At 43.9% G+C, this 27,374-nt stretch overlaps 1 protein-coding gene across 1 annotated transcript in view; it reads left to right on the top strand.

Annotated features, from left to right (window-relative positions):
• The window catches only part of CNTN4 (contactin 4), a 156,173-nt gene that overhangs the window by 42,177 nt on the left and 86,622 nt on the right, over positions 1-27,374 (top strand). The window contains exons 3-5 of the mRNA XM_018068339.2: positions 8,174-8,300; positions 9,481-9,656; positions 23,914-24,009. Coding sequence (XP_017923828.1) covers positions 8,174-8,300; positions 9,481-9,656; positions 23,914-24,009 — 399 coding nt within the window. The remainder of the gene's footprint in view (positions 1-8,173; positions 8,301-9,480; positions 9,657-23,913; positions 24,010-27,374) is intronic.

The raw sequence follows: 27,374 nt of genomic DNA, 5'->3' as shown, positions 1-27,374 counted from the left end.
GTGGCTAATGTACTTAAACCTGAAAAGAGAAAAGAGGCTTCACCTTGAAGCGACGTGCCAGAGAGTTCCTTTCACCTTGAAGCTTTCTGCAGAGTTTGGCTCCTCAATCAATTGAGAGCCTGGACACATTGCCAGAGTTGTCTTTGTTTTTCCAGCAATAGATGAGACAGAGATTATAGGTTATTGCCCCAGGGACTTGTCTTTTCTGAGGCTTCAGGATTTTAAAGGAAAGAGGCTTTTTCAATATGAGTGTTTTATAGCTTTTTCCTGCCTGCTGGTGGGGTGGGGAGGATGGCATTTGTTAGCTTGGCTTTTACACACCTTCCTTATTGCATGAAGGATTAAAATCAATTGAAGTTCAGGGAGGTATTGTGGAAAAATGTGGCTTTAAAATATGCACACGGACCTACTACTTCTGCCTTTTTATATATCCACTTTATAGTTCCTGTCATACTCCAGACAGCTGAAAGTTTTACAATAGTGATATGTGTTCTTGAAAGACAGCAGTTATATCAGCACCTTATATTTTACTAATAAATCAATAGGTAATTAGTACAGGCCTTTGAAACATTTATAATACCTCATTCACAAGGAACTCTGTGCAAGAACACCCAGAGCTGGAGGGACTGTGAGACCTGAGGGAAGGTTGGAGAATAGGTGAAGGCAACTGTGTGTGCACAGTGACGAGCTGTGCTTGGTCAGAGGTGAAGGGAGTGTCAAGCCAACCAGGTTAATAGAAAGGTTTCCATAGTCTGGAGTGCTGGCAACAGCTTTCTGAAGGAATTTCATGGATTCAGGCCTCTTATGAGGCAAAAGATGTTTTCAGCCTGAACCACAATCTTTGCCTGTTGAATCCAGGACTTGTTTTCAACAGGATGGAACCAAAACAGCCCAGTATCAATTTCCAGCACTGAGATAAAGGTCCAGTCAGAATTTGCAGCCCCTGGGAACAGCTCTCATGGCTGGACTTTGCCTGTGCTTTCCTGGGAGGTTACAAACTGCTCTGGAAGCCACTGCTGCCAACAGCACGTGACTGTGAGAACCCGAGGCCCCAGTTCATCAGGAGTGGGATTTGACTGGGACAGGCCACCTGCATTCCTGGTGATGGATGTGGGTAACAGATCTGGGCACGATGCCTCAGAGCTGCTACTCAGTGGTTAAGGTTGGTGCTGGGGATGGAGCACAACACAAGCTGCAGTTGTGTCTCCCTGAGGGACCAATTTCTGTCATTGACTGACCTCCTCGTTTGAGAGAATGTCATGTCCTGAGTTGAAAGAATTAAAAAATACATGAATCATGGAACAGATTAAACACCAGTATTTCATCTAAGGCTCTACGTGCTCCAGTCACCGGAGATGATGTGAATTCCATTCTTAGATATTCAGGACTGACAGGCAGAGTGGCAGAACAACGTTTGCCTTGGCAAATGTCATTGTCAGGATGTTCACCTGCAGCTGGAGTGCATCACAAGGTGTTGCATGTGAATGAGCTCAGCCTTTGCTGGTGATGTCCCATGTACCTGTCACTTCCCTTCCCAGCACAGAGGAGCTGGAACAGCCCTGCTGTTCAGGCCTGTTTTTCTCCACGTGCACTGGTGAAACAAAAGAAACATGAGCTGATGGGAGAGAGGGACAATTTTTCTCTTGCAGCCAGCAGATCTGACCAGTTGGGTGATGATGCAACACCAGGAGGTGTTAGAGGTGGTCCCAGAGGAGTGAAGAAAATAACTGAGGAAAACGTATCCAGCAGCTGAAGAGCCAAGTCATGGATTTGGATCTGGGCTCAGTTCAGCAGGATGCTGGTGGCATCCTGGATTTCTGGGCAAGCTCTAGTCCATGACATCTGCATGTGCACAACAACAACAAAGATCAATTAAGCTTTCTACATCCCATAGTTCAGTCTGGAGGAACAGTTTTAAAGTTTTTAGGTCATGCAGGCCTGGTGTTCTTATTCTCTGGACCAGAATATGTCTGAACACATTGAGAACAGATGAGTTACAAAGCAGCTTTTGAGAACCCTGGTGAAACAATATTATTCACCCCAAAACCAGGATGTGTGTCTTTGTACTTCAAGAAGAGAAATGGTACCAATAGATGCATTGTGCTGGGTAAGGACAGCTTTAATTTCCTCTCATAATCCTGTGTTTCCAGGGCTGGGTATGTAACTGCTGAATGATTTTCTTGAGGCTAAAGCTTAACTTACAGGGCATGAGAACCAGCCTGATTATTACTTATGTATTAAAAGTATCTTTCAAAAATATGATTATTTCTAGTATCTCAACACAGGAGATGAACAAATAACCTGAGCATTAATGAAGTCATGACTGGTTCTTTGTGATCCTTTCTAACTGGTGTTTCAGCAGACCTGCAGATGCCCCAATGCTTTTTATTAGTAGCAGGAGTGGTAGTACCATTAGTATTGTATTAATATTATTATTCCTGTTGTCTGCTCGTGGCTCTGTCGTGGGCTGATGTCGTCCTTAGTGGAGCAGTGTGAGTTTTTCCCTGTTTATTTTCCTGCCGGCGGCTGTGATGACTCAGGGAGAAAAGGCTGCTTGGTGAAGAACTTGTGATTTCCTGCAGCAACAGACAAATGTGTTTTTGTTGTGTGCTGAAGAGAACATCTGTGATGATAATTGTACCGTTGACTTACCAAGGGAACACAAATTACACTCTGTTAAATGAGGGTTTTGTCGCAGGACAAGTCTCTCGTTCCGCTGGCTGGGAATTGCCTCCCCCCGGCTGTCTGGGCCCAGCAGACGAGGCACAGGGAAAGTTCACTTTGCCATGGACAGATCAGGTAGCAGCATTTTATTCGAGAACTGCAAACTTGATGACATTTGCTCTAATTAATCGTGTGGCATTTCAGTAGGGGAAGTTGCGCCGTGGCTGCGGGACAGACAGGGAGGGTGAGTGAGAGGCTTCACAGCTGAGCAAGCCAAGCTGGAGCCTGACCTGCCCTTGGCACTTGGCTGTTCACTCTGGTGTGGCAGAACATGGGCAGAGGCAGCTGCAGGGCTCACCAGTGAACCCTGGGCTTCCCTCAGAGGTCAGAACACACTGTGGTGGGGTGGATGTGCTTAACCCTGCCTTTAATTCCGACGGCGCCACATCCTCGGGTCACCCGTAAATAGAGTTGTCAGAGCACTGCTGTCTCCATTTCAAATGCTGGAGCCCTTCCACGCCTGCATTTACGAGAGGGAAGATTTATTTCTTCCTGTCTCCTGGATTTCTGTGGCTGCCTTACGGTCTCAGAGGAGTATCTGACACTGCTTTTGAACTCGGGGATCAGACTGTTGCCTATCAGCTGTCACCTGCCAGGCCTGGCTTTCCACTCCAGCTGCACTTGTACTTGGTACAGCAGCAAGCTGGGACATGAAAGGATGTCAGAAAAGAGAGATCATAGCAGCAGGAGTGAGATAACAGCAGCAGGAGCTGTCTGGCTCATGGTCCATGTTGGAGACCTGCAGGTGTTGCAAGAGAAGCCCAGTCTTGCATCATGGGGTCAGGAGAGAGGTGGTGGCTCTTCTCCCCATCCAGCTTCTCAACCCAGTAGCAAGGCTCAGGGAATGTCTCAGGCAATACCTCTGGGAGGGTGTTTTTGCTGCCAAGGTTCAGATTGTTGCAGTGGAATAGCAGAAAGTGCATCTTGTGCAGTGATGGGGTGATGATGATGATGATGATGATGATGAGGGAAAAAGCCTCACCATTTTTTTCAGTTTTGCTCCTGATGAAAGTATCTGCTCGTAGTTGTTGTTTATTTCTCTTTATTGATCTTGAGAGGTTTTCTTTTCTAAGCACATGGGCCAGCCCTGGTGCAGTGGTGGAGAGCAGTGACTGGGGGAGGAAGGCTGATGGCTGGTCCCCTAAGATACAGGAGCTACGAGACCCTTCCCTTCAAAATACAGGACTTTTTAAATCTCCTTTTTTTTTTTCTCTTGTCTGTAATACAATTTTTTTTCTTTGAGTGGGAAGCACCTTTATCGGGTCTTGTTCACTGAGAAGTCTGTGGAATTATTTGCAGTAGAACTATGTGGTGCAAACCTTTCTGTCTCTTCATTTTGAGGCCATTAGCACCGTTTGGGTGTGCAGGTGATGTTATAGAAGTGATGGGCAAAAAATAGGGAGTGAGCATCCAATTTAGTCTTTCCCTGCTCAGGAGGATGTAATGCAGCTGCTAACCTTGAAGAGCAGGCTGTTGTGTTAATCAGCAGTGCCCTTGAGCTGTCCTATCCATCCCACTTCCCACTTTTCTGAAGAGTTGCTCTTCCCAAGGTGCAGTTTTGTCTTGAAGAAATACCGACTTGTAGCACTGTATGAAAACACAGCAGCACACACAGCAGAGAGCAATTCCCTCGGCAGCAAACAAGGAAAGGATTTTTCTCATTTCCACTGGATATACTCCAAGAATTCTCTCTTCAGTTTAGTTATTATCTTTCCCTACGGTGTGGAATATTCAATTAAACTTCCTCTCAAATTGGCCATAACTTTCAATGAAAATTAAAGCAGTTCTATTTAGGTAACAGGATCTGTCACCAGGCTTAATGTTCAGAGAGAACGGGAATGGTTTCACCTCTTTCATGTGAATTAACCTCAGCTGACATTCTTCACGTTTCAATTCCTCAAAAGCACAGGAAGATGACAAGCATTTAGCATCCAACTGGATGTGCTGGCTCTCAGGTTTGGGGTACTGGAGGGACACTCTTCATTTGGAATGCATTTAAATTAATCTGGCATTTTTTAATAGATTTCTGTGATTCACTAGGGGGAAAATTATATATCTAGCAGAAGCTTGGAGAGCAGAATGTTCTTCTAAATGATCTATCACGTTCTGTCCGACACCATATGGGCACACACCTCCTTCTGTGTTTAAAATGTTTCTTTTATAGTAAAGTCAACTGAAATTTCCTAGATCCTGCATCTTACTGAAAGAAATACACTTCTCTCAAAGGAGGTATACCCAGAGCAGGAGCACATTTGTTCTATCTAAAGTGGAGGAGAAAATGCTTTTTGGTGGGTAGGTTGTCTTAAGCTGAGGGTGTTTCATGTTCATTCCGAGGTAACTTGCTCTGTTTGATAAAAGGACCAAAAGGGAGCCTATTAAACACAACCTGATGAGAAGAGCAAGGGAAAAGCCCTCTGAGCTCAGGGAACAGCCTCTTCCTGGCATTGCTGGGCTTCTGTAGATTGAGCCACTCGTGGGGTCCTTCAGTGGTAAGCCAAAAATGTGATATCATCTCTCTTTGACTGCAAGTCCTGGACATTATTGCATAGAAATAAAGCTACCAATTTTAATTTAAAAGAAAAGAGAAAAAAAAAAAAGTGTAAAATTCACATTTCAGAGCTATCCAAATAGCAAAACTTTGCTCCCACAACACCAGACGCTTCAATAGAGCAAATGCCTTTGCCTGGGCTGACACTGAGCATCTGGGCAACATAACTTAGTCAAAAATGGGCCATTTATGGTACAGGCACTTCTAGTTTTCTGTCTGTGAGAATCTAGATGGCAGTTTGTTTTATTTATTAGTGGCTCTTTAGTGATCTGTGAACCAAATCCTCCTCTCCTGTAAGGTTCTGTGGCTCAACTCTTATCACACAGTGGTAGGATCTGGGCTGCAGTGATTTCAATCACACATTAAACTGTAGCAAAGGGACTCTACAGGCTGAAGATTAAATAGTTTGGACTTGCTTATCTTGGTTATACACAGGCAGCAATAAGAGAAAGAAGAAAGGCACTCAAAAATCATTTTATCTACCCAGTGTTGCAAGGTTTTTTCTCCTCTCCTGTTCCCCTGATGTGCTGGCAGCTGCTTTCAGAGATTCTCCTGCCTCACCCAATACTGTTTGCTTGAAAGTCCCACCAGGGCTTTGCTTCTTGCTGGCTAAAAGGAAAGGAAAGCATTTTTTTTGCCATATAAAAGCTGAATATTAACCAGTGTCAGCAGCAGGTGGAATATGTGGAGATGGTTTCATTTGTTTTTTTAATGAGTTTCTGTTTTAGCAAACTGAGTGATTTAGTAGACAAATTAGTTATTCAGTGTTTTCACCTATTTGTGACTATTTCTACCTTCATAGTTCTCTGCCTTTGGTCTCTGTTTTCAAAATTGTAATAGAGCTATAATCTTTATAAGCCAGATTTAATATTTTTTCTTAGGGTGAATGAGACTGTTTAGGGAGTGAAGCAACCCTGGATCTCAGAAACAAGTCCAGATACCACAATCTAGCCCTGTTTACTCTGTGGTTATTATTATCCTTTTCCACCAGCAACAGCAAGTTGCACACAGGTATAATTTAAAGCTAGAGAGGATGTGAAATGTGTTTTGAATAATAGATGAGTTTCAGTCAGATATCATTAACATATAATTAAGAATAAAGATAAATACAAGTGATGTGACTGGATGCTTAGTGTGCTCTCTTTTGTGGTGGGGCCTGAGGGAGGGGACGTGGGGGAGAGGCTACTCCTTTATAATCTTCCTGGCAGAGTCTCTCTGAAATGCTTCTGTGGAGAGACAGAATTTGCTCCCTGGAGTAAAGAGCTATTGTTCTGTCCCTGGTAAATCCAGCTGATTTCCCAGTGTTGGGAGATGTGAGGGCTGTTCACATTCATTCTCACCTTCCTCCCATCGGGAAGATCCACTGTCTTCTATTCATTCCTTTTTCTTTTTTATTTGTTGTGCAGCCCATCATCTTTATATTTTATTTATTCCTTTTCCTTTGACCTCCCATACCCCCAAATTTCCTGTGTGTCCATCAAGATGGACTTCTGGCAGCCTGACTAAAGGGAAGTCCATGCTCACATCCCTGCAAGTCCTGCCCTGGGCAGCGAGGGACCTGCAGGCACCCAGTGGCCCACACAATTGCCCTTTCTCTGCTGTAAAGATAGGGCAGAAACAGATTGGAAAATGTTCCAAAAATGTTAAGTCAAGGTTCCTTTCATTCGACTAAAAGACTTTCTGGCTGTGAGGAGTTTTACTGTGTCCTTACTTGCACTATATTTTGAGGAGGCAGCCAGACATCGCCACTGATGAGCAGAAAAGTCTCGGTGAAATCAGGATGGATGATTTTTTTTTTTCAGGGAAGAAAAGTTGGTTTCTTTTATGTTCTGAACAGCTACTGTGAAGATAAAACTGTCTAATACAAACAGGATGGAGAGCAGTGAATTTATGTTGTAGCTTTTTGTGGGCATTTTGGGCAATATTGGCGTATTTTGTGAAATTCGGTGCTCGCTGCGGAGCTGCACTTTGGGGATGATCCTGTGAGCAGCACTCACCCTTAACTCCCAGTTTGAGAAAGGATAAATTGTTAAGGTGAAAATGGAGAGTGGTTGAGGAGAGAGGAAGGAGTTAACAATTCAAAAGATCAAAATGTGTTTTTAAAATAAAGAATGAGGGAGGCTCCTGTGAGTAATCCCCAACCTCAGACTGTTGCATTACTGTGAAATGACTCCTGAACTCTTTGAAGGTCGTGTCAGGTTGTTCTGCCAAAATATTTTCACTCTTCTACCTACATTTAGTGTGAGTTTTTAATACTCCAAAGTGCACAGGCGTGTGATGTCCTTGGCAGCACAGGTCACACCAAACACTTGGGAACCTCATTACTGGGGGGTGCTGGGCTGGAGCCAGGGAATTCCTGAGGAATCCCAGCACAGAGAGGGCAGAGGGTGTGAAAGGGTCCCCTCTGAGGGGCTGGGGCTCAGTTATACCTGTGACTCTAAAAAGGTTTCAATCAGGGGTGGCAGAACCAGCGAGGGGACTCCCTGGGGGCTGGACCTGCTGGGGCCCCTCCAGCTCACCTTACTGTGTGACTATATTTGATAATGTGGCCTTTTAGTTCACCAGGAAAATGTTTCCATTTTTCAAGGTGAATTAAGCATTGAACTGAACTTTGCTGTGACAACAGGATTGTGCCTCTTCCCATTCATTTGAACTTTGGGTGAAGTTTCAGTCTCCTCTCTATTTAATGCACAGACATTTGCATGAATGTTGACTCCGTGTGAGATTCAGTGACTCTGGGAAAAAAAAAATCTGGTGTTATAAACAAAATAAAGTGTCATCAGATCTTTTCCAAGGTGAATGATACATGGCCTCTTGCTGCCAAGACACTATTTCATGTTTTAAGAGTGGGAACATGGAGATTCCATCAATTACCTGTCACACTTTCCCTGTTTCATGCAGATGACAACACACTGCACGGACCAGTTTTCCTTCAGGAACCCAACAGCCTGATCTTCCCTTTGGATTCAGAGGAAAAGGAAGTGGAGCTGAGCTGTGAAGTGAAAGGAAATCCCAGACCAACCATTGGGTTTGTTGAATTTAACTGGTTTTTAGCATTAACTGAATTTAACTGTTCTTTGGCACCACCCCTGCACTGCAGCAGCATCGCCCAAGGGCCTTTCTCTTGCCTGGATCACTCAGTGATGCCCCTGGAGCCTGGAAATGCTCTCAGGCACGTGGTGGCATTGTTGGGGTGTCCTGTGCAGGGCCAGGTTTTGATGGTCCTTGTGGGTCCCTTCCAACTCAGGATATTCCATGGTTCAGGAGCATTAGAAACAGAGGAAACGCACATCAGGAAATCACCACACACTGCAGCTCAATTGCAAAATTTGGACAAGAGCTCAACAAGGTTATGAAGGGACAATAAACAGCCTTGGCTCTCAGATTAACCATCCTTTTGCCTAAACACTGGCAAAGCTCTCAGTTCTTTTCAGCTTTGGTAACTGCTCTGGGATCCTTGGAGGGAGATGCTGCCCTGCTCCGGTGCTGCTGCTGCTGGAGATCCCTGAGGCTGCTGCTTTCTCTCCTTTAGTGCCTCTCTCATTTTACTCACCCAAGTAAATACCACTCTGAAACCACTTAGAGCCACCAGGGCTCAGCCACTGGGCTCTTTTCTGACACAGCCAGCTGTTTAATGCCATGAACTCTGTTGATTCACTGGTGCAAACGCATTCAAATAGTTTCTCTGCCCACTCTGGTGGTGGAGGGGCAGCACCTCCATCGAGGGCTGGTGGGGCTGAGGCAGCTCTAACTGGGGCAGCGTGGTGCTGGAATGGCTCAGTGCCCCAGTTTGTGACAACAGCCCCTGTGAGTGAATTTAAATTGAAATTTAAATGTAAAAATAAACAGCCAGCAAGTCGGGAGAGGGGGAAAAAAAACCCTCGGTGGACTTGAGTGGTTTAGAGATCCTGTTCCAGGGACTTCCCTTGCAAAATGATTAATTCCAAAGAGCAGCAACACGAGCAACTACAGAAGCATTAATCATTTCAGAGACTGAAATATATGTCAAGGATATTGCTCTTTCAGTTAAATACTGGAATATTTCAATACTGTGCAGGAAATTTGCATTTTTGTGCCTTTTTTTTTGTGTTTAATAAGTAGTCAAAGACGTTCTAAATCTCTCTTTATTTACTTCGTGCTGTAGTTTGAAATACCCAAGAGCCTCCATTAATATCAGCAGAATGTAACTTTGGCATTTTGTGCTCTAGGTGGAAGTTAAATGGGAGCAGCATTGACGTGGGGATGGATTTCCACTACAGGCTGGTGAAAGGCAACCTGCTGATCAATAATCCCAATAAAACCCAGGATACTGGAACATACCAGTGTGTAGCAACAAACCCGTTTGGAACCATTGTCAGCAGAGAAGCAAAGCTTCAGTTTGCCTGTAAGTAAGAAGGCAACCTCTGTTCCCTCGGCATGCAGGGAAAACTGGGATACGTGTCTCCTTTCCAGCCTTTCCTAACTGGTTATGGAGTGTCCTTGGAGCTGTTCATGGAGCAGAGAAAGAGGGGAAATGTGAATAAGGAAGGCATGTCTTGGTTTATCATTATTTAGCTAAAACTATATGTAAAATATTTTTGAGGAAAATATTTTGAGTAAAATATTTTTTGAGGAAGGGGCCGTCTGGGAAAGGATCTGGTAAATGGGATCTCACCCAGGGGGGTTTTATTCTCCTTGGAGAATTAAAGCTTCAAAATATTAACAGGAGTATGCTCTCCATAAGGAGTAAAGTCACAGTGACAGGTGTCCTAAGTCCTGTGTTTCTGTGGTGCAAGTGCTCTCAGACATGGGGGATATTTTGTAACTCTGGGTGTAAAAGGGAAAATGGACTTTGTATTTATTTTGGGTTAAATCAGAGTTACAGCTCCCTGTTGAAAGCTAAGGATGAGAAAAGGCACAGATCTTGCTGTGAATGAGCTTTATATGAACTTATGTAAAGCCATTTTGAGGATGAAGTCTGTGAGAGTGGGCAAACAGCGACGCAGGACCACGAGTCATCTTTTTTCTCATGTAGTTGTGAAGGTGAAGGCAGAGAGTAAATACAGGGACTTATTCATCTGTCATCTCTGATTTCTCTGTGCTGTTGTCCTGGGAGGGGTGTACACAGCAGAGCAGTAATTACAGCAGGAGCTGCTCTGGAATATCCTTGGAGGAGCGTGCAGGAGTTCAAGGCAGACCCTTCCCAGACACAAAGCTCTCAGTAATGGAGAGCTTTCAGCAGAGCTTTAATGAAAGGTGCTTTTGACTGACTGGTAAGAGAAGTTGATGTGCTCCAGCTACAAAAATGAGAAGATAAAAATGCCAATAAACCCCAGGTTCACACTCTGTAGAGAGATGATTTGTAATGAGAAATAATACAGAGGGGAAAGTCAAGTCCTCTGTCTCCCTGTGTAGTTTACAATATATTATCCTCTTGCTTATGACCTGCTCGAGTCTTTCCATGACTGAAGGTGCCTCTTCACCGTGGATGGGTAATAAACAGCTTCCTCAGGCCCCTTCTCATCACTCCACATTTCAGCTTGTCAAGGTGATTGCTTATAAACCCCACATTGTTCTGCTGCTCTGGACACACGTGTCCCACAGAGGCTCTGCCTTAGGAACCCTGGGCATCACCAGCTCCCAGGGGAGCCTGGGGAGCAGCACCCTCAGGGCAAAGCCCTTCAGCACCCCCTGGCAGGGTCAGATGTTTGCTGGATTCAACCACTGAAGGACAGGCTGGGTCCCAGCTTGCGACTCCTCAAAGGCAGGTCCTGGGCTTCCAAATTCGGGATATGGGACTAGAAGGGGGGATTCTCCCAGTCCCACAGAGGGTGGGGAGGCCCTGGCACAGGTTGCCCAGAGAAGCTGTGGCTGCCCCATCCCTGGGAGTGTCCAAGGCCAGGTTGGACAGGGTTTGGAGCAACCTGGGCTGGTGGAAGGTGTCCCTGCCCATGGCAGGGGGTGGCACTGGATGAGCTTTAAGGTCTCTTCTATCCCAGACCATTCTGTGATTCCATGATTCCCGTGATTCCATGATTCCTGTTGCTGACAAGTGCAGTAGCCACGGACCAGTTGAGTGGAAACACATCCTCTTCTCACATATCTGGTTTGACTGACTCCTAGTTAACAAGACTGAACTCAAAAGCTTGTTCTTTTCCAGTTAAAGTAATGGATAAATGGATACATTTTTGATCCCTAAATTTTACTTCAGGTTGATAAAACAGTGTCATCAGATTAGAAATATTTGGATTAAAGAAATAAAAATTAGGGTTCTCTCAAGGTGGGCTCTGTGCTTTGCTAAAACAGTAGTCTTTTTGTCTTCTTTAGTCAAAGGGATTGCAACCAGAAGTAGCTGGATTATGAAATACAGAGTGGTTTAAGTTTATTATAAAAGCTCTGCCTCTAAGCAAAAATAAAATTGGGCATCTGAAGCTTCACCCTTCATCTGAACAATCCCTTATTTTCCATCCTACTGTGTGGGTTTTGTTTTATCTCCTTTTCATTTTTCATTTCTGAGGAAAATTAATGTTGGGTCTGTTGAGACTGATGGCTGGAAGGTTGAGCTTGGGTTTTTTCCCCTCCTCTTAAGAGTTAAATTGTGAATCTTGGGGCATCAGTGATATATGTTCCTTCTTCAAGGGCTGTGTTATTCTTCTGTAGCCTTTTCAGTGCAGATTAAACTGCTGTTGAGCCATTCAGCCTCCTGTGGAGGTCAGGGAGGGTCAGCAATTTAATCCTTGAAATATGTATTTAGGTTACAAACTCATTATGATAAAAGTCCTAATATTTTCCCCCAATACTTGCTTTGTGATGTGTCATTTACATTTCAAATTTGTCCTTTTCTCTTCTTTTTCCTTCTCCCCCTTTTTCCTTCCCCCCTTTTTCCTTCCCCCATTTTCCTTCCCCCCTTTTTCCTTCCCCCCTTTTTCCTTCCCCCCTTTTTCCTTCCCCCCTTTTTCCTTCCCCCCTTTTTCCTTCCCCCCTTTTTCCTTCCCCCCTTTTTCCTTCCCCCCTTTTTCTTTCCCCCCTTTTTCTTTCCCCCCTTTTTCTTTCCCCCCTTTTTCTTTCCCCCCTTTTTCCTCCCCCCTTTTTCCTGCTCCCTTCCCCTCTTCCCCCATCTTTCTCTCCATTTCTCCTCTCTTTTTTTTTTTTTTTCCAATGTTGCTTGTCTCTGAAATGGAACATATTTTCAAAAGTGAGGAATCTGCTGTGCCACAGTAACAGAACATGGATTAATGATACCCTAAGCCCTGTGCTTACAGCAACACAGGCTTTCAGAAAATAAAGCTTTAAACTCTTGAGTATGGATCTAATAATGGCTTCTCCAAAATGATATATGAAAACACAGCTGAACAAGATTAAATTATGTGCTTTTTATTTTAGGGGTTGGGGCTTAGCTTGACAATTTTATTCACTGTGCTGTAGTTTCTGTTTGGAAATAACACTGGAATCAATAAGGAGTTATGGCTGGGAAGGAGCGCGGCTCTGATGCGGCACTTTGGAGATGAACCCACCCCTTCAGACATATGATTAAAGTTGTTTACCATGGCCTGGGTCCTGCTTCCGTTTAGGATGAAGATAAAACTCATATTGATTTTTAGTGGCACCAGAGTTGGCCCAAACCCCTGGGAAAGCGCTGAGTTTGTGGGTTGTTCTGCCTGCTCAGCTCCCGCTCCCCTTGGCAGGGCTGGGCTGGGGGCAGGAGGGCTCAGGACGGGCAGGGTGAGCTGTTGGAGGGTGTCCTTGCCAAATTGTTTCTCCTGACTCTGAAATAACGGGCAGAGGGGAACATCAGCACACACAGAGGCTGAAAGCTCTTTGTTTGCTCTCTATAACTCCCTGGAAGGAGGTTGTGGTGAGGTAGGGGTTGGTCTCTCCTCAGAGCGACAGGACAAGGGGAAACAGCCTCAGGTTGTGCCAGAGGTGCTTCAGGTTGGACATCAGGAAAAAATTTCTTCGCTGAAAAGGTGATTAAGCCCTGGAACAGGCTGCCCTGGGAAGTGGTGGAGTCACCATCCCTGGAAGTGTTTGGACAATGAGTGGATGTGGTGCCCTGTGACGTGGGTTAGTGGACCTGGTGGTGTTTGGTCAGAGGTTGGACTTGATGGTCTTGGAGGTCTTTTCCACCTCCTCTGGTGGCAGTTAATGCATCCTGAGGATGGGGCCAAGCCTCTGCTGTGCTCTCCCTACAGATGGACCCTCATCTTCTCCCGTGGAGCCATCCCTAATGCTCACAGATTAAATATGCTTTCCCTGCTGTGATAACTTGACTCAATTTGGCCTTAAACTCCTCAACGGGATTTGCTGTTTAACCTGCAAATTCCCAGAGATGGTGCTACCTGCAGGAATGCTGGTTTAAAACAAACCCTCTGGAGAGTGGCTGAGTGACTGTGTGGTAGTTGTTGCCTTTCTCATCAGCACTGGTGTTTGTCTCATGCTGTTGATTTTGAAATGGGCACCAAAGAGGAAAATCAAGTTTGAATCGGTGCCGGTTTTCAGTCGTCCCATTGGTTTGCCCCCTGTTGTTACAAAAACTGCCTAAAAGTGATGTCTGTGAAACAGGGGCTGTTAGAGAAATGGGATCTGCTTTTTAGGGGATTTTAGCATTTTGCACACTGTGGGACCCCACACTGGGGGGACTCCTGGTGTCCTTCCCTCTGCTCTGCCTCGACAGGCTTCTCCCAAATTGCTGCTTGTCCAACCTATGGCAATTCTCTGTGGAGGAGTTTCATTTGAATCTGTAACAGGTCCATGCTAATGCTATGAATGTTTTCTGCAGTTGGCCAAAATGATATTGAGATGTCCAGGGGGCTGAGGTACCAATTTTTAGAACATAAATGAGATCCCAGTGGAGAGGGGAATAATGGAGCTGAAGGGAGGTGCCCTCCAAGGATACTGGAGCAGGAGTGAAGCATCACCATACTGCCCCTGCAAAATTTAGTAAAAGGGGCCCATGAATCTGCCTGAAATCATTTAATTTTCTGTAGAAATTCATTTTCTTAACATAGCCCAATTTCCCCGACATATCCCACAATCTTATTTTTTTTTCCCATTGAATTCTTTTGGAGCCCCTGCACATCCAGGCCAGCCAGAGGTTTTGTCATACTGCCCAGGAGTGGTTTTGTGGCAGCAACATGGAACTCTGCAAATAAACATTATTTTGGAGCTTGAATGTGCAGTTCTACCAGTGCAGAGTCCTCGTCTTCCCAGGCTTCCCCATTCCCACTGGGATGTGCCAGCCATCCCTGTTTCTCCCATAAGCAGTCAGGGTACAGCCTGTTCGTGGTGTCCCCAGTTCTGCAACAATATGTTAAAATATTCTAGGCCATCAGATAAGATTTGGGGCTAATTATGACAAATTTGGCTCAAGAGTGCATGCATGTAAATTCCCTAATTCTTCCTCCAGTGCCTTTTAAAGGAGAAATGTCATTTATATCAATAAATTATATTTATTTTGCTGGTCTTTGGCAAAATTAGCCCCTCCAGCTGCTTGGATCCCCAGGACTGGGCTTGGTATGAACTTAACAAGGGACTAAGCACACTTATTTGCATTTTTCCACATGAAATCACTTCCCAGTGTTTCTCCTTTGCTGAAATCCTACCTCAGCCCTGCTCAGTGCACTCAGCAGTGTCAGAGAACCAGCTCCCAACCTCTGCTCTTTCACCACAGTCTCCAATGGGTGGAAAACTAGGCTAAGCCTCTTAAGTTCCTCTTTTTTCTCTTTCTTTTCCTGGTTTGGTTTTTTTTTTTTTTTTTTTGATGAATAGGGACTGTGCAGCAGAGGATAGATCTATAACCTATTTTACTTTCATCTGGGATAGAAGGACCCTTAACTCAGAAGTGTAGGATTTACACCTGCCTTGTTTCCCCCCAGGGTTATAAATAAGCTGAATGTATTATTCCTTAAAGCAGTGCCAGGGAATTTGTAAATAATCAGGCTCCCCTTGTCCCAAAGCTGGTAATCTTGGGAGACTGCAATGTTATTTAAGGAGTGTATTTTGGTTTAGATACGCAAGAATAGCTCTGGAGAGGGCAGGGATTGCTGCATGGGGAGGTGTCACAGGGCTGGGAGAACTACCACCAGAGAACTGAGAACCACAGGTCAGTCACAACCCCACAGTTTCTCTTCTAGTTTGTAAATTTAAGGACCAGCAAGGCACAGGCTTGACATTTTTTCCCCGTCTCCCTCCATATTTATTCATTTTGCTTTAATATGTCAAATAAAGTATATTTGGAATATTTTATTTTTGTATCTAAGGGCTGCATTTTAAAGAATTAAATGCAGATGGAGGTGTTTTTTTTTTTTTTAAATGAACGTTCAAACACCTTGTAAAAACTGATTTTAGAGTAGCACAAGCATCTGAAGAGCTGTAAGCAAGTGTTTTCATGGCATATCCCCATCCATTTTCCTGGTCTTCTGTGTCCAGTGGATAGAGGACAGGACAAGAAATCAGGAGGTCTGTGTTATTTGCTCAGTTATTAGGATGCTTCTTGGAACACCTCCCTTTCTGCCTCTAAATCTCCTGGTCTGTCAAATGAAATAATGCTGTTTCCCTAGTTGAGGAAATAATTATTATCCTCGGGATGATCATTAGTGATTCCATATCAATGCAAATCGGTATTGCCTCTAAATTTATGGAAAACAGCAGTTACAGGACCCCTGATCAAATTCCCATTATGCCCAAAAGCTGGAGGTGGACTCTGTAAGACAGTTTCTGTTCCTGTTGATGGGATGCAAGGCCAGTGCAGAACAACTTTATTCTCGTGGCTGCTTTTCCTTTTTTTTTTTCTTTTTTTCTTTCCTGTTTTTCTTGTAGAAAGCAAAAGCAGGGAGGGAGTCAGTGTTGGCACAAAGGATGGCAGAGCTTTAAATGTGTTTGTCCAAAGTTGTCCCGTGTCACTTTTCCTGTCTGCAGCAAACATGACTGACATTTCATTGTTCATTAGACATGAGAGATGAACAGTGACAAAATATCAACGCTCTGTGAGATGCTGCAGAGCATCATAATGTGCATTTCCAAAGGGAAGCTGAACCACCAGACACTCTCTCAGGTTCTCTGTGGGGTCTTTTTCATCTGGGCTTTGATCAAGTGAAGGGAAATTTTTCTTTGAAACTTGTACCTGGGCTTGTGTCACATTGCCCAGGGAAGCTGTGGCTGCCCCAGCCCTGGAAGTGTCCAAGGCCAGGTTGGATGGGGCTTGGAGCAACCTGGGCTGGTGAAAGGTGTCCCTGCCCAGGGCAGGGGGTGGAATGAGATGAACTTAAAATCCCTTCCAACCCAAACAGTTTTATGATTCTATTTTACATCATTTGGGGTCTAATTTGCATTCATTTCACTGCACACATAAGAAGGTGCAGCAGAGCATGAGCCAGTGGGGAAGCTGTGAGGCATCTGCAATGTTAATGCTCAGACACGACATGAGAGAGCTCTGCAGCATCTCCTGGGCCAGCAGAAGTTCTGCTCTCTGGCTATTGCAAAGTCATCTGTGCTGGAAGAAAGTGTGTGAATAACACTGGATTTTTTTTTTTTCTAGGAGAATATAAAAAACTTCTGAGAGAGAAATAACCCCATTCGAGTCAACCCAAGGGGAAACGTCTGCCCAGATTTTGTAGATTAAAGTAATAAAATTTTCAGAGTCCTCAGCATTTTGTCTCAGGCAGAGGAGCAGCTTCAAAACAAATGTTTGAAATATTTCCTGTAGAAAAAAAAAAAAGACAGAGAGGCAGCTTTTATGGAATGGGACATTAAGTCAGGGAGGTTTTTTTCTTTTTTTTTTTCTTTTTAATTTGGTAACATCCCAGAGAAGAGTGGTTTGATTTTGGAAGGGGACAGTGGGTACCTTGCAGGTATTGCTTAGAGCTCCTGTTTTCCTGTATGATTAGTGGCATGAAGGAAGGCAAAAAAGCACTGGGAGTGGCTTGTTGCCTGTTTGGAAGCAAGGATCAGATCCCAGCGAGGTGCTGAGCACGTGATGTGGCAGGAGGAGCTGTCCTGGTCAGCACAAGCAGCTCCTGGTTGGTGTGGTGGAGGAAGGAGAAGGCTGTCCAAGCACAGAGCAAGGATCTGTGACACCCATGGCTGTCTGTTGGACAGTGGAATTGGTAATGCTCGAGGAAAAGCCATCTTTGGGATGCAAGGTGAAAGCCTGAGGAGGAATTGAAGCCATCTGGATAAACCAACCACTCTGTCTTTCATAGATGGTGGTTGGAAAGACCTGGGAAGAGTAAAACTGTCCCAGCATGAGAACCCAGATGGAGACATCCAGGTCCAAGGTGGTACCTAGGTCAGAGATGTGAGTGGCAAAGATGCACAGGCATTGCCTTGTTTAATCCCCACAGTAATAAAGCCCAAGGAAAAATATTTTCCAGCAGGGAGGCAAGGTGGGGGAATGGCAAGGTATTTACCTCTAAAACTCGTTTTTCCCCCTTTTTTTCCCCTCAGTGAAGTAGAAATCCCGGTGAAATTTCTGTTCTAAAGGTCAAATTAGAAAGCTTTCATCCCCAGACTTGTAAACTATTTCTCAAATCAGTGACTCTCGAAATTATTCATTAGAACAGCAGCTCTTAAACTAAAATTCTATTAAGCTCTGTATCAGAGGGGGTTTATTCCACCCAGCCCTCTGGGTAGTCCTGACACAACAGCAAGGACATGGGCTGAAGAACTTAATCTCTGTGTGTTGGGGAGAGGGATGACACAAAGCCCTGCTTTTAAAAAGCCAGGTTTTATAGAGACAGTGTTTAGAGGTGTTGGAGCCATAAATATCAGGAGGCAAATCTTGTTGAGTGTTGCTGTTGTGGGTGCCAGGCAGCAGTTTAAGAGCTTTCAGCCTTCCTCCCATGGACAGGCCATGATTTCTTCAAACCAGTGCCCTCTGATGTCTGGAATTGATTGAGATGCCCTGGAATCCCCTCTTCAAGACTTGTTTTATGGGCCAAATTAGCCCAGTTTATAGTCTAGAGCCAGTGAAGCCATATTATTCCGTGGGCAGCGATGCAAATGTCTCCTCTCTCCATCTGGTTGTGTGTTTTGTCCAGGATATGAAAGTGTGGTCTGTTATGTGTGGAGAGTTATGCAAATGTGATGAAAACAATTTGGAAGAGGGCATACAAACTGTCTCTGAGTAGAAGGTTCTTTATTCAGTCTGACCCAGGACGATTTGGCCAGTCCTTCAGTCAGCTTTTTCATTCCTGGCCTAATCAGATTCCCTTGAGATCAGTCAGGTGGTCTTTAATAATAAAGAATAATCTCATTGACTTCAATTCAAGGACTGGATATGACCTTAAACGTCACTCTGAATTTTAGATTGCTGGGATTATTTTAAAATTAAGCCCATTATGATCTGTAAATCTCTTTTAAGTCGTGCTTGAAAATTGGCTTTAGGTGTCTTGGCTATGTGTGGGTACCAAAGGGGTTTGGGCATTTCACATATAGAAAAAGCTAATTATACCTTACCTAGGTCATTATTTCTTATTGTATGGGTGCTTTAAACTTTATTTTATATGTGTGATAAAAGTGGTGGTTTGTCCACTACAGAATACCCAAAATTGCCAGAATTGCCAGTAAGTGTGTTAGCTTTCTGATTTTTCAATTCTTAGATGATCAGACTCATTTTTCACCGTTCAGTTTTCTTGTATCCAAAGTACAGCCAAGTCTGAAGGGTGAGATACCGACCACAGCACCCCATAAAATATAAACAGGCTAAAAGAACTCCTGAAGTGCTGATCCAAGGATTTGTAAACCATCAACTGAAGTGTGAGTATCCCAACCAAAGCCTTATTTTTAGTACAGTTAGAATGGCACAGTATCCAGTTACTGCTAATTCCCAATAACTCCACACTTGGATGCACCTACCCTTTCCCTTCCTGGGCTGCTCCTGGCTCTAAACTATGTGGTTCCTTTATCAAGGTTCATTGAATATCTCATTCTGTAGGAATAATGATCCATGGGAAGATACAGATAGACACAGAGACACAGGGCTTATGCTTTGGAGGCTCCTTGCTATTAACATGGACTCAGTAGAGTGATAGCACTGATGTGTTAACAAATTTGCTTTACAGGAGTCTCTAGGGAGAGACTTTTTAAGTAAAACATAGTGTAAAAGCCACTAACATTTTCATTTCTCTAAGCCTGAATATTAGTCATGTTCTTATTTGGAAATTAAAATCCAGTGATGTATAAAGAAGTGATTGATGTGTGTGTATGTTTTTGTTGGAATGTAATAGAAGGAGAAATAGTTTCCTATGAGTTAAACAAGAATAATAGGTGAGAATAACATTGACACTGCTTTTCTAATCGTTAGGAAAAAACCCTTTAAATGGAATGACAAAGGGCTCACTGTGGTGTGTGAGTTTTTGACAGGGTGTCATTCAAGGCAGTACAGCAGTGCTGTTTCTGCATGATACAGTCACAGAAATTGGCTTTCTAAAGGACATGCAGACACCTGTCACCACCAATTTGGATCATTTACTCCTCATCTAATTTTCTATCATATTTTTTGGTGGCTTTTAATGGTTCTAAAACATCCCTCTTGCAGAGAGGGCCCTCTCCTAATTTCAGAATCAGCATAATCACGGAACCTTTTGGGTTCTAAAAATACACAGGGCTGAAAAAAAAAATAAAAGCAAACCGTGGAAACCCCTCCTTTGGCAAACAAAAGGCAACAGAACAGAGCTCAGCTTTCAGAAAAAACAGGGATCTCTGTCAAATTCTCAATGCCCTGAGATTCACAGCCTCCTGAGGGAAGGCTCCGTGTTCCAGCTGGGTTTCCAGGGAACTCCAAGTTCAGCAACTCAGTTATTTTTGTGTTGTAGCAAATAATGGGGACCAAGTGGGCTCGTGTCACTGCTCTGCCTGGGTATATGTCCTGCCAATGGAACAAGCAGTGGAGCCCTGAGTGAGAAGGAATGTAAACACAAAAAGCAGAGGGCAAATATCCCAGTGCCCCCAGCAGTGGCAGGGTGAGCTGGTGCCATCGTTTGCTTGCTCATCCTTTGATGCCATCTATGAAATATTTCTTTAAAACTTCGATTTCCAGGACTTGCCAGTGGTCACTTAGAAAAAGAATTATTAAATTTCATAAAGTGCACACCCAACTAGGTCCTAATAAAGGCTAAAAGGCCGCAGCTCTTTTGTTTTGCTTATAATTGGATCTTCTTTGCTATGAAAATTGTAGGCAAAACTTGGGGAAATTTTTCATTACTCTAGACAAAGCTGCATAATTGTCACTGTGAAAAGCCATATGGTTTTGATTAAAGTTTCCAAATGCCATTTACTGAGACAAACTACCCAGTCTTGAGGGCCTGTGGATCGTTTCAGATTGCTTAAGCTTTTATTAAACCCCACTTGAGGTTTGGGAAGGAGGTCATTTAAAACAATCCCCTCCCCAAAGTGAAAAGCTGGTGGGTTGACAGCTGCTGCTGGCACCTCCTGGGCTTTGCAGTGGTTTTGGGGAATAAGCATCTGTGTCAGACTGGCATCACTCACTGGTACCTGCATAAGTTGTATCATAAACATTAAGCCAGAGTTTTAACAGAGGCTGCAGAAAAAAAATCTCATAATGCCAGAAAAAACGTTCGAGTCCCTATTAAGGGCTGGGTGTTGGGGTGTGTATTGCACTCCAGTGCATTTTGGCACCAGATGTCAGGTTTTAGTGCAAATATTAGCTAATTAAGCCTCTTTTGAGAGACACAGCTGAAGTGCTTGTCCTTAGAGATGTGCAAACTTTGTCAGCGAGAACTGAAGTGACTTTCCCAAAGTCACGCAGCTGCTTTTAAACTCATCCAACTTAAATTAAATATTACACACAACTTCATACTTATGTGGGTGTGTTCAGCTCGAGTTAGAATTGATACTGTGGGGAAGTTGTTTAAAAGGCATCTTCACCCAGTCCTTAAATAAGGTGTGAGTAACTGTTACTCACAGTAACCTGTGTTCCTGTTGCACCTCCCTATTGTATTCTCCTCTTTGCACTGAAATCATTACTAGTCATGTCCTTGTGTGATGTTGGAGTTACTGGAGCTTATACAATATTTTTTCATGTTCAGTGGAGTCATTGCTGTAGCTTTTTGTGCTCCCAATAAGCTTTGGCAGGACATTGACCTCCGGAATTGTGACTGTTAATATTTTCTTCCTCAGTGCTCCCCTTAACCTGGTGGTTTGTGAGTCTGTTTGTTGAGAGTTTTTTATTGGAAAATAAGAACAAAAAAAGTCATATCTTAATTCAGGGTCTTTGGGCTTGGGGACAAAGCAAAGTAGAACTTAATGCTGCCATTAGGGCAGACACAGACAGCCAAACCAGTCACACTGTCATTCAGTCGTGCATTGCTGAGCTTTTTGTTCTTTTGCTGTTCCATTGATTTTTAATGTCAAAAGTACTGAGAATAATTTCTTACCTGCTCCTGGGGAGGGGTACAGAGGCACTAGACAGCTGTTACCCTCAGAGGAAGATAACAGACACAGGGAATGAAGAATTAGAGGGGTGTTTCTGCATTACAGCCTCGCGGGGGGTGGTTGTCAGCGAGCGGGTTTAACTTTCCTTCGGGTCTCACCTGGCACAAAATTTCAGGGCAATATTCTGCACCCATTTGAGCATGATTCTGTAGGAAAGGCTTTTCTCTGCTTTGCACAGCACGGGAAAGCAGAGGAGAACCTCTCCAACCCACCCATCACTAATCCATACACTTCATAACCATTCCACACGGGCATTGTTCCTGATTTCCTGGCAAAGACTGCGAGGTGCTGTCTAAGTGAAGCTTCTTGCTAATAAAATCTTAATGATATTGGGTTTAGTTCCAGTTATTATTTAGGTGTTGAGAACATAAATCTGTGGGTTTCAGGGTGCACCAGCACAATCAGCCTAATGGCTTTGATGAGGCATCAGCCTTTCTTATAATTATCTTAATCTTGTTTTACTCAGAGCCAGATTTGAAGCACATCCAGGAGGCTTTTCAGAACTGACAGGGACTCCAAAAGCTTGGAGGTTTGCCCTGTGAGCAGTGGTGGTGGATGCTCTGCTATATTTGCTGCCTCCAGTTGATTTTGACCATTCTTCCAGCATTTCCTAGTTATTCATCCAAGCAGAGATTCTTTTCCTGGTAGCAATGCTTTTCTTGTCTATATTGATGTAAAAAAATGTTTCCTAATACCATGTTTATTCCTCCAGGCATTATTTTGGCTTTAGGCTATTCCTCCTCCTGCTGCTGTTCTCAGAGAGGGTGGAATCCAGTCTTGTGTCTGTATGCAGTCAAAATATATTAAAATCTATGGACTGGCAGGTGGTCAGAGAAATGCTTTAGTGGTTCCTGTAAACTGCAAAAAAAAAATCCTGTCAGACTGATAGAATTTAGGAATGAAAAATTATATCTCTCTATTTTCATTAATAATGGGTTTCCTTCTGTTTTCGTTCTGTCCTAGGCCAAAAACAGACAGAAGGACAAAGAAAATCACAAAGCAAAGTTAGAGATTCAGGCTGTGACTTGAGACTGGGAAACTCCAGGGTTTGGACTAATTTCTTTTAACAAATAAGTCATTCAGTGTAGAAGGCTTTGTAAATCCTCTCAATATTTATCCACTAAAATGTAAATTAAAATGCTGAAATAAATATAATAATGATGTACCATACAGTGTAAGGGTCTGGCAGAACTGTACTGGAAATCTCATGGTGACTGGGGCTAATTGTTGCTCACTATTTCCATTGTACTCTCCCTTTTCTCTGAGTTTTATTCTGAATTTGACTTTAGCAGGAGAGGTCCATAAAGGTTTCTTTCCTAAACAGGGAAATGAAGTGGTGACAACTTCTGATTTTATTTATTTAATTTTTTTTTTTTAAATATGTGTGCAGAAAACCTTTTTAAGAGGGGATAAAAATCAAAGCTTAATTTTTCATCCTTGTAAACTTTTAATGATGTTCCTACCAGTTCCTGCTGATAAATATTTATCACCTCTGTGTTTTCTCTGGTTCCCAACTGCACTGCCAAGAGGTTTGTAATCGCCAAACCAAGGCTCAGCTACACTGAAGACAAGAAAAAAAATGAAAATTGAAATGCAGGGGACTGTTAAAGATCAAAGGCTGCCAAAGTGATTCCGTGTCTTGGTGCTCACAGAGAGTCACCTCCTCACTTGAGAGCAATTTCCTTGGATTCAGCGTGCAAGGAGAGGAGAGGGAATTGTATTTTTGCAGTTTGTGGGCCCTGAGGAGAGAAAAAGAGAGAGGTGGAAGGAGGAATTTAATTAAGGAGCTGTGTGGGTAACATGGAGCTGTTAGGAGAGACTTCCTTATGGGAGAGGAAGGGTCTCCACACATGGGTTGTGAGGACATCAGTAACAAGGCTCCTGAAGGCAAACGGGCTGGGTTATGAGGTAATTGGTTATTTAAGGCAGTAATTCTTCATGAGTTCATAGAACAAAGCTCTGCCAGAGTTCCAGGTGCTGCAGGTTTCTCTAGATGTGTCTTCTGCTGTGGGTAAATCGCCACCTTTTCCAAACCTTGCCAACCTGTGGAGGCATTTGCTGATCCTTTTGCAGCTTCTGATGCTCCACCCGGGTCCCCCCAGCTCCCCCTCCACGCCGACGTTTGCAGCAAAGTCCTGGTGAAGCTTTTGTGCTTCTCACGAGGAGAAACCATGAATGGCCCTCTGACTGAGTTCTTTCTCTCTTGGCAGACCTGGAGAACTTCAAGACCAGGACGAGGAGCACGGTGTCTGTGCGCCAGGGCCAGGGCATGGTGCTGCTGTGTGGGCCCCCGCCCCACTCGGGAGGTAAAGCACTTTCCTTCTCATTGATACCAGGGGTATTTGCAAGCTTCTGCTCTAGATTGTTTTGTGTTCTCCAGATTCTCGGTGCATTTATTCATATATTATTACAACTTTTGCTGCACTTTAAAATCTTAAGACAGTTTGCCCTCCTTGGAGGGGTTTAAAAGCCATGAGGATGTGGCACTTGGGGACATGGTTTAGTGGTAGGTTTGGCAGTGCTGGGTTTATGGTTGGACTCAGTGATTTTTAAGGTCTAAGTGATTCCATGGTTCTGTGTAGCAAGTACTTTGTGCTGTTCACTTCAAAGAATGTGCTATAAAGCTTTAGAAAATTCAGAACAATCCTTTCAGTTTAGCACAAATTTATTTTAAATGTGCCAGTCAGGTGTTTGTGGCTGATGTCCCGATCGTGTGTGTTGCACTGTTACGTTTATAGAGAAAAAAATGAGTTGGAGGGGGAGTCATTCCATCACCAGTTCCTGCTGGATGCCATGTCAGGCACGGCCAGTGTGTGCCCGACAGGCACCACGTGTTGTGCCAGCAACCACCACGATCAACACCCAGCCCTTGCAGCTCCCTCTTTCATCAGGGGGTTGTTTGTTCCATCAAAACAAGTGGTCGTCATTCCATGGATCCTGTCCCTTTTAAAGAAATTTACCGTCCTGCTTTGAAATCTGTCTGTCCTCATCAGCTGGATGGAGTTTGCCCGGTGGACCGTTCGCTGTTAGGCTGAGCTTACTGCTCAGACAGGAGCAGACAGGGGCTTAAGGAGCTGCTTTGCTCACATCTGACCAGCTGACAGACCTACCCATGGATCTTGTTCAGCTGGGGCCCTTTCCCAGTGAGCAGAACTAACCCCACTGGCTCCTGGGGACACCCATGGCCGTGTGGTGCTGCCTCCTGTTTCTCCACAGACAAGGAGGCTCCTGAGTCCCAGAGGGACACGGGGATGTCACAGACACCCCAGAGATGAGGCAGGATTTGTGCACATTTGTCTTTGTCTCTGTGGTTGCTGAGAGGTTTCTGTTTTGCCATGAGGAATCTTTGCAGCAGGAGCACCTTGTGTGGAGATGTGGCTGGTGATGGTTTGAGCAGTGAGGAGGAAATTGTTGATCAGGTGATTCAGGAGAAAGTTTTGGGCTGGGTTTATTTACTGATGACGCCAAATGAATTCCAGAAAGCTGCTGGCATTATTTCCACTTCGGGTTCAGTGTGTGGGAAAGCATCTCTCACTGACCAGGAGGTGAGAGCATTTCTGGTGCCCAGAGAGGCAGAAAACTCAAGGGTAGTTATTTCCCTCAATCATTTGGGTGAGAGATGACTTCCCACATGACCACCGTCCCTGACCTGCTCTATTGCAGCTAGAAAATTATCTCTAATTGTAACCAGATCCACAATTATTCTAAACTGATACTATTGCAGTTTTGTAACTGAGCTGGGCTGGAGTTGTGCCAGTTGTTGTTTTCTGGTTCGCATAGAAAGTATTTAATAGAAACTCAAACCAGGTCCAGTTCATTCAAACCAAGACCCTTGCTCTGTGGGAATTAGTCTGCTCTGTGGTAATATTTTCTTTTACTTTGCCTTCCTGCTAAGGTTAGAAATGAGAATGAGTTTTAAAAGTCACAACTGCAGAGTTAATTCTTTTAATGGTGTTTCCATCAGCCAACTGCTCATCTGCCGGTGTAACCAGAGCTCTGGGGTCTGCACAGTCACTGCACAATTACCACAACCCTCCCCTGCTCTCTCTGGGCTCAGGGAGGTTCATCAGAGAGTATCAGGTGTCCCTGGAAGCAGCTGCTCATCGGAAAACCGCCGTGTTCCATGGGCAGCTCCATCCCCAGGGGCCCCGGCAGTGTTTGCAAAGCAGAGCTGTAGAGATCAGCTCCTTCCAGTCCCCTGGTATAACATTGCAAGTATTTCATGTTGTGGTGCAACAGGAAAAAACGTTCAGCTTGGCAGTGAAAAACAATCCCTCTCGTTGAGAGGGCGAGTTAAGACAGAGAAAATGCAATTACTTATTTTAGAACTTGATTAGGGCAGCAACCTGACTTCATCATCCTTGCAAAAAGGGCCTGAAGATGTTAATGACCAATGCTGAAGCATGAGACTGTCTGGGAAAAAAAAACACTTTTATGTTATTATTGCTATTTTTTTACTTTAGTTTCATGTGTGCACTGAAAATGAAATCTTAAAAAATATTTTAAGAAGCAAAATGATTCAGTGTGAGAATTCCTGTTGCTTCACTGATGAGAGTGTTCACTGGAATAGTAGAAACCTGGAAAAAAACCCCTGGCCAGTTGCTGAGCACAAAGCTGAGGATATTCTTTTGGGTGTCAGAGACACAGCTCAAGAATTTCTGTGTGATGGGAAACACTTCCAAAGTGTCTGAGGAGGGCCAGTGTCTCTTCCATTTTTAGATGGGTCAAATGACAATGCTTAGAGCCCCCCTGAAGAAATTTGGTTGAAAAAAGCTAATAAATGAGAAGGGAATAACTTCCTCTCATCCCTTGGTTGTCTTGGTCTTAAAAATTGTGGATTTTATTAAAAAGATGCTACATCCAGACCTTGAACCTTTCAACTGTAGTTCACCATAAGACTTTGCTGCTTGGAAATACCCATTTCTAAAGAGCTGGCAGCTAAAAGTGAGGTTATGTTGGCCTACGTGCATTAGTTGTTGAGGATTTCTTTGTAGTTTTTCTTCTTAATGATGCCTGATAAAGAGCTTCCTACTGTTCAAGTGTTACGAGAAATTCATCCTGAGAATGAGTCCAAATGATGAAGAGGTATTTTCAGCATCAACAAACAGGCTGTGTGTGGCTTGCACACAATAATTGAGGCATCTCCATGTATTGTCCTAATTTTTAGTTTAATATGAGTTGGAGATTCAGCATCTGAATCTCTGCTTCCCTCCCAGTCCCCCAAGTTAGAAGTTTCAGTTCTTTTCCTTTCCTTTTTTTTTTGCCTTTGTTTCACTAAAGGACTTGCAGAAACCTACCTGGGCTGGTACCTTTTTTCTGAGATAATTACCCTGCTTGTAAAGGGTGTTCTCTCATTATTTCCACTGTTTTCTTTAATCAGAAGCCTAATGATGGTTGTGTGTCAACCATTCTACCTGTGAAGCTCAACAGAAGAAATAATTTGAGAGTAAACATTGCTCTGGGAATGTGGAATTGGGGCCTGTGTAACAGCACAATGAGCAGCTGTAGGTATTTAAGTGGACATGAAAAAACAGGCAAAAATCCTAAATTATGAGTGTAGCTAAAATTTGGCTTTGATGCAGAACAACAGGGGCCACCTCCAGAGCCACTGGCCACTTCCACAGCATTAACTGGGCAGTCATTAAGGAATCTCAGCATGTCTTAGAATTTG

The sequence above is a fragment of the Manacus vitellinus genome, unplaced genomic scaffold, assembly GCF_001715985.3.
Source record: "Manacus vitellinus isolate BGI_N305 unplaced genomic scaffold, ASM171598v3 scaffold_14_pilon, whole genome shotgun sequence".
NCBI classification, from domain to species: Eukaryota; Metazoa; Chordata; class Aves; order Passeriformes; family Pipridae; genus Manacus; species Manacus vitellinus.
The sequence above is the reverse complement of the archived record's forward strand: the minus strand, read 5'-3'. Positions and strand labels throughout refer to the sequence as shown.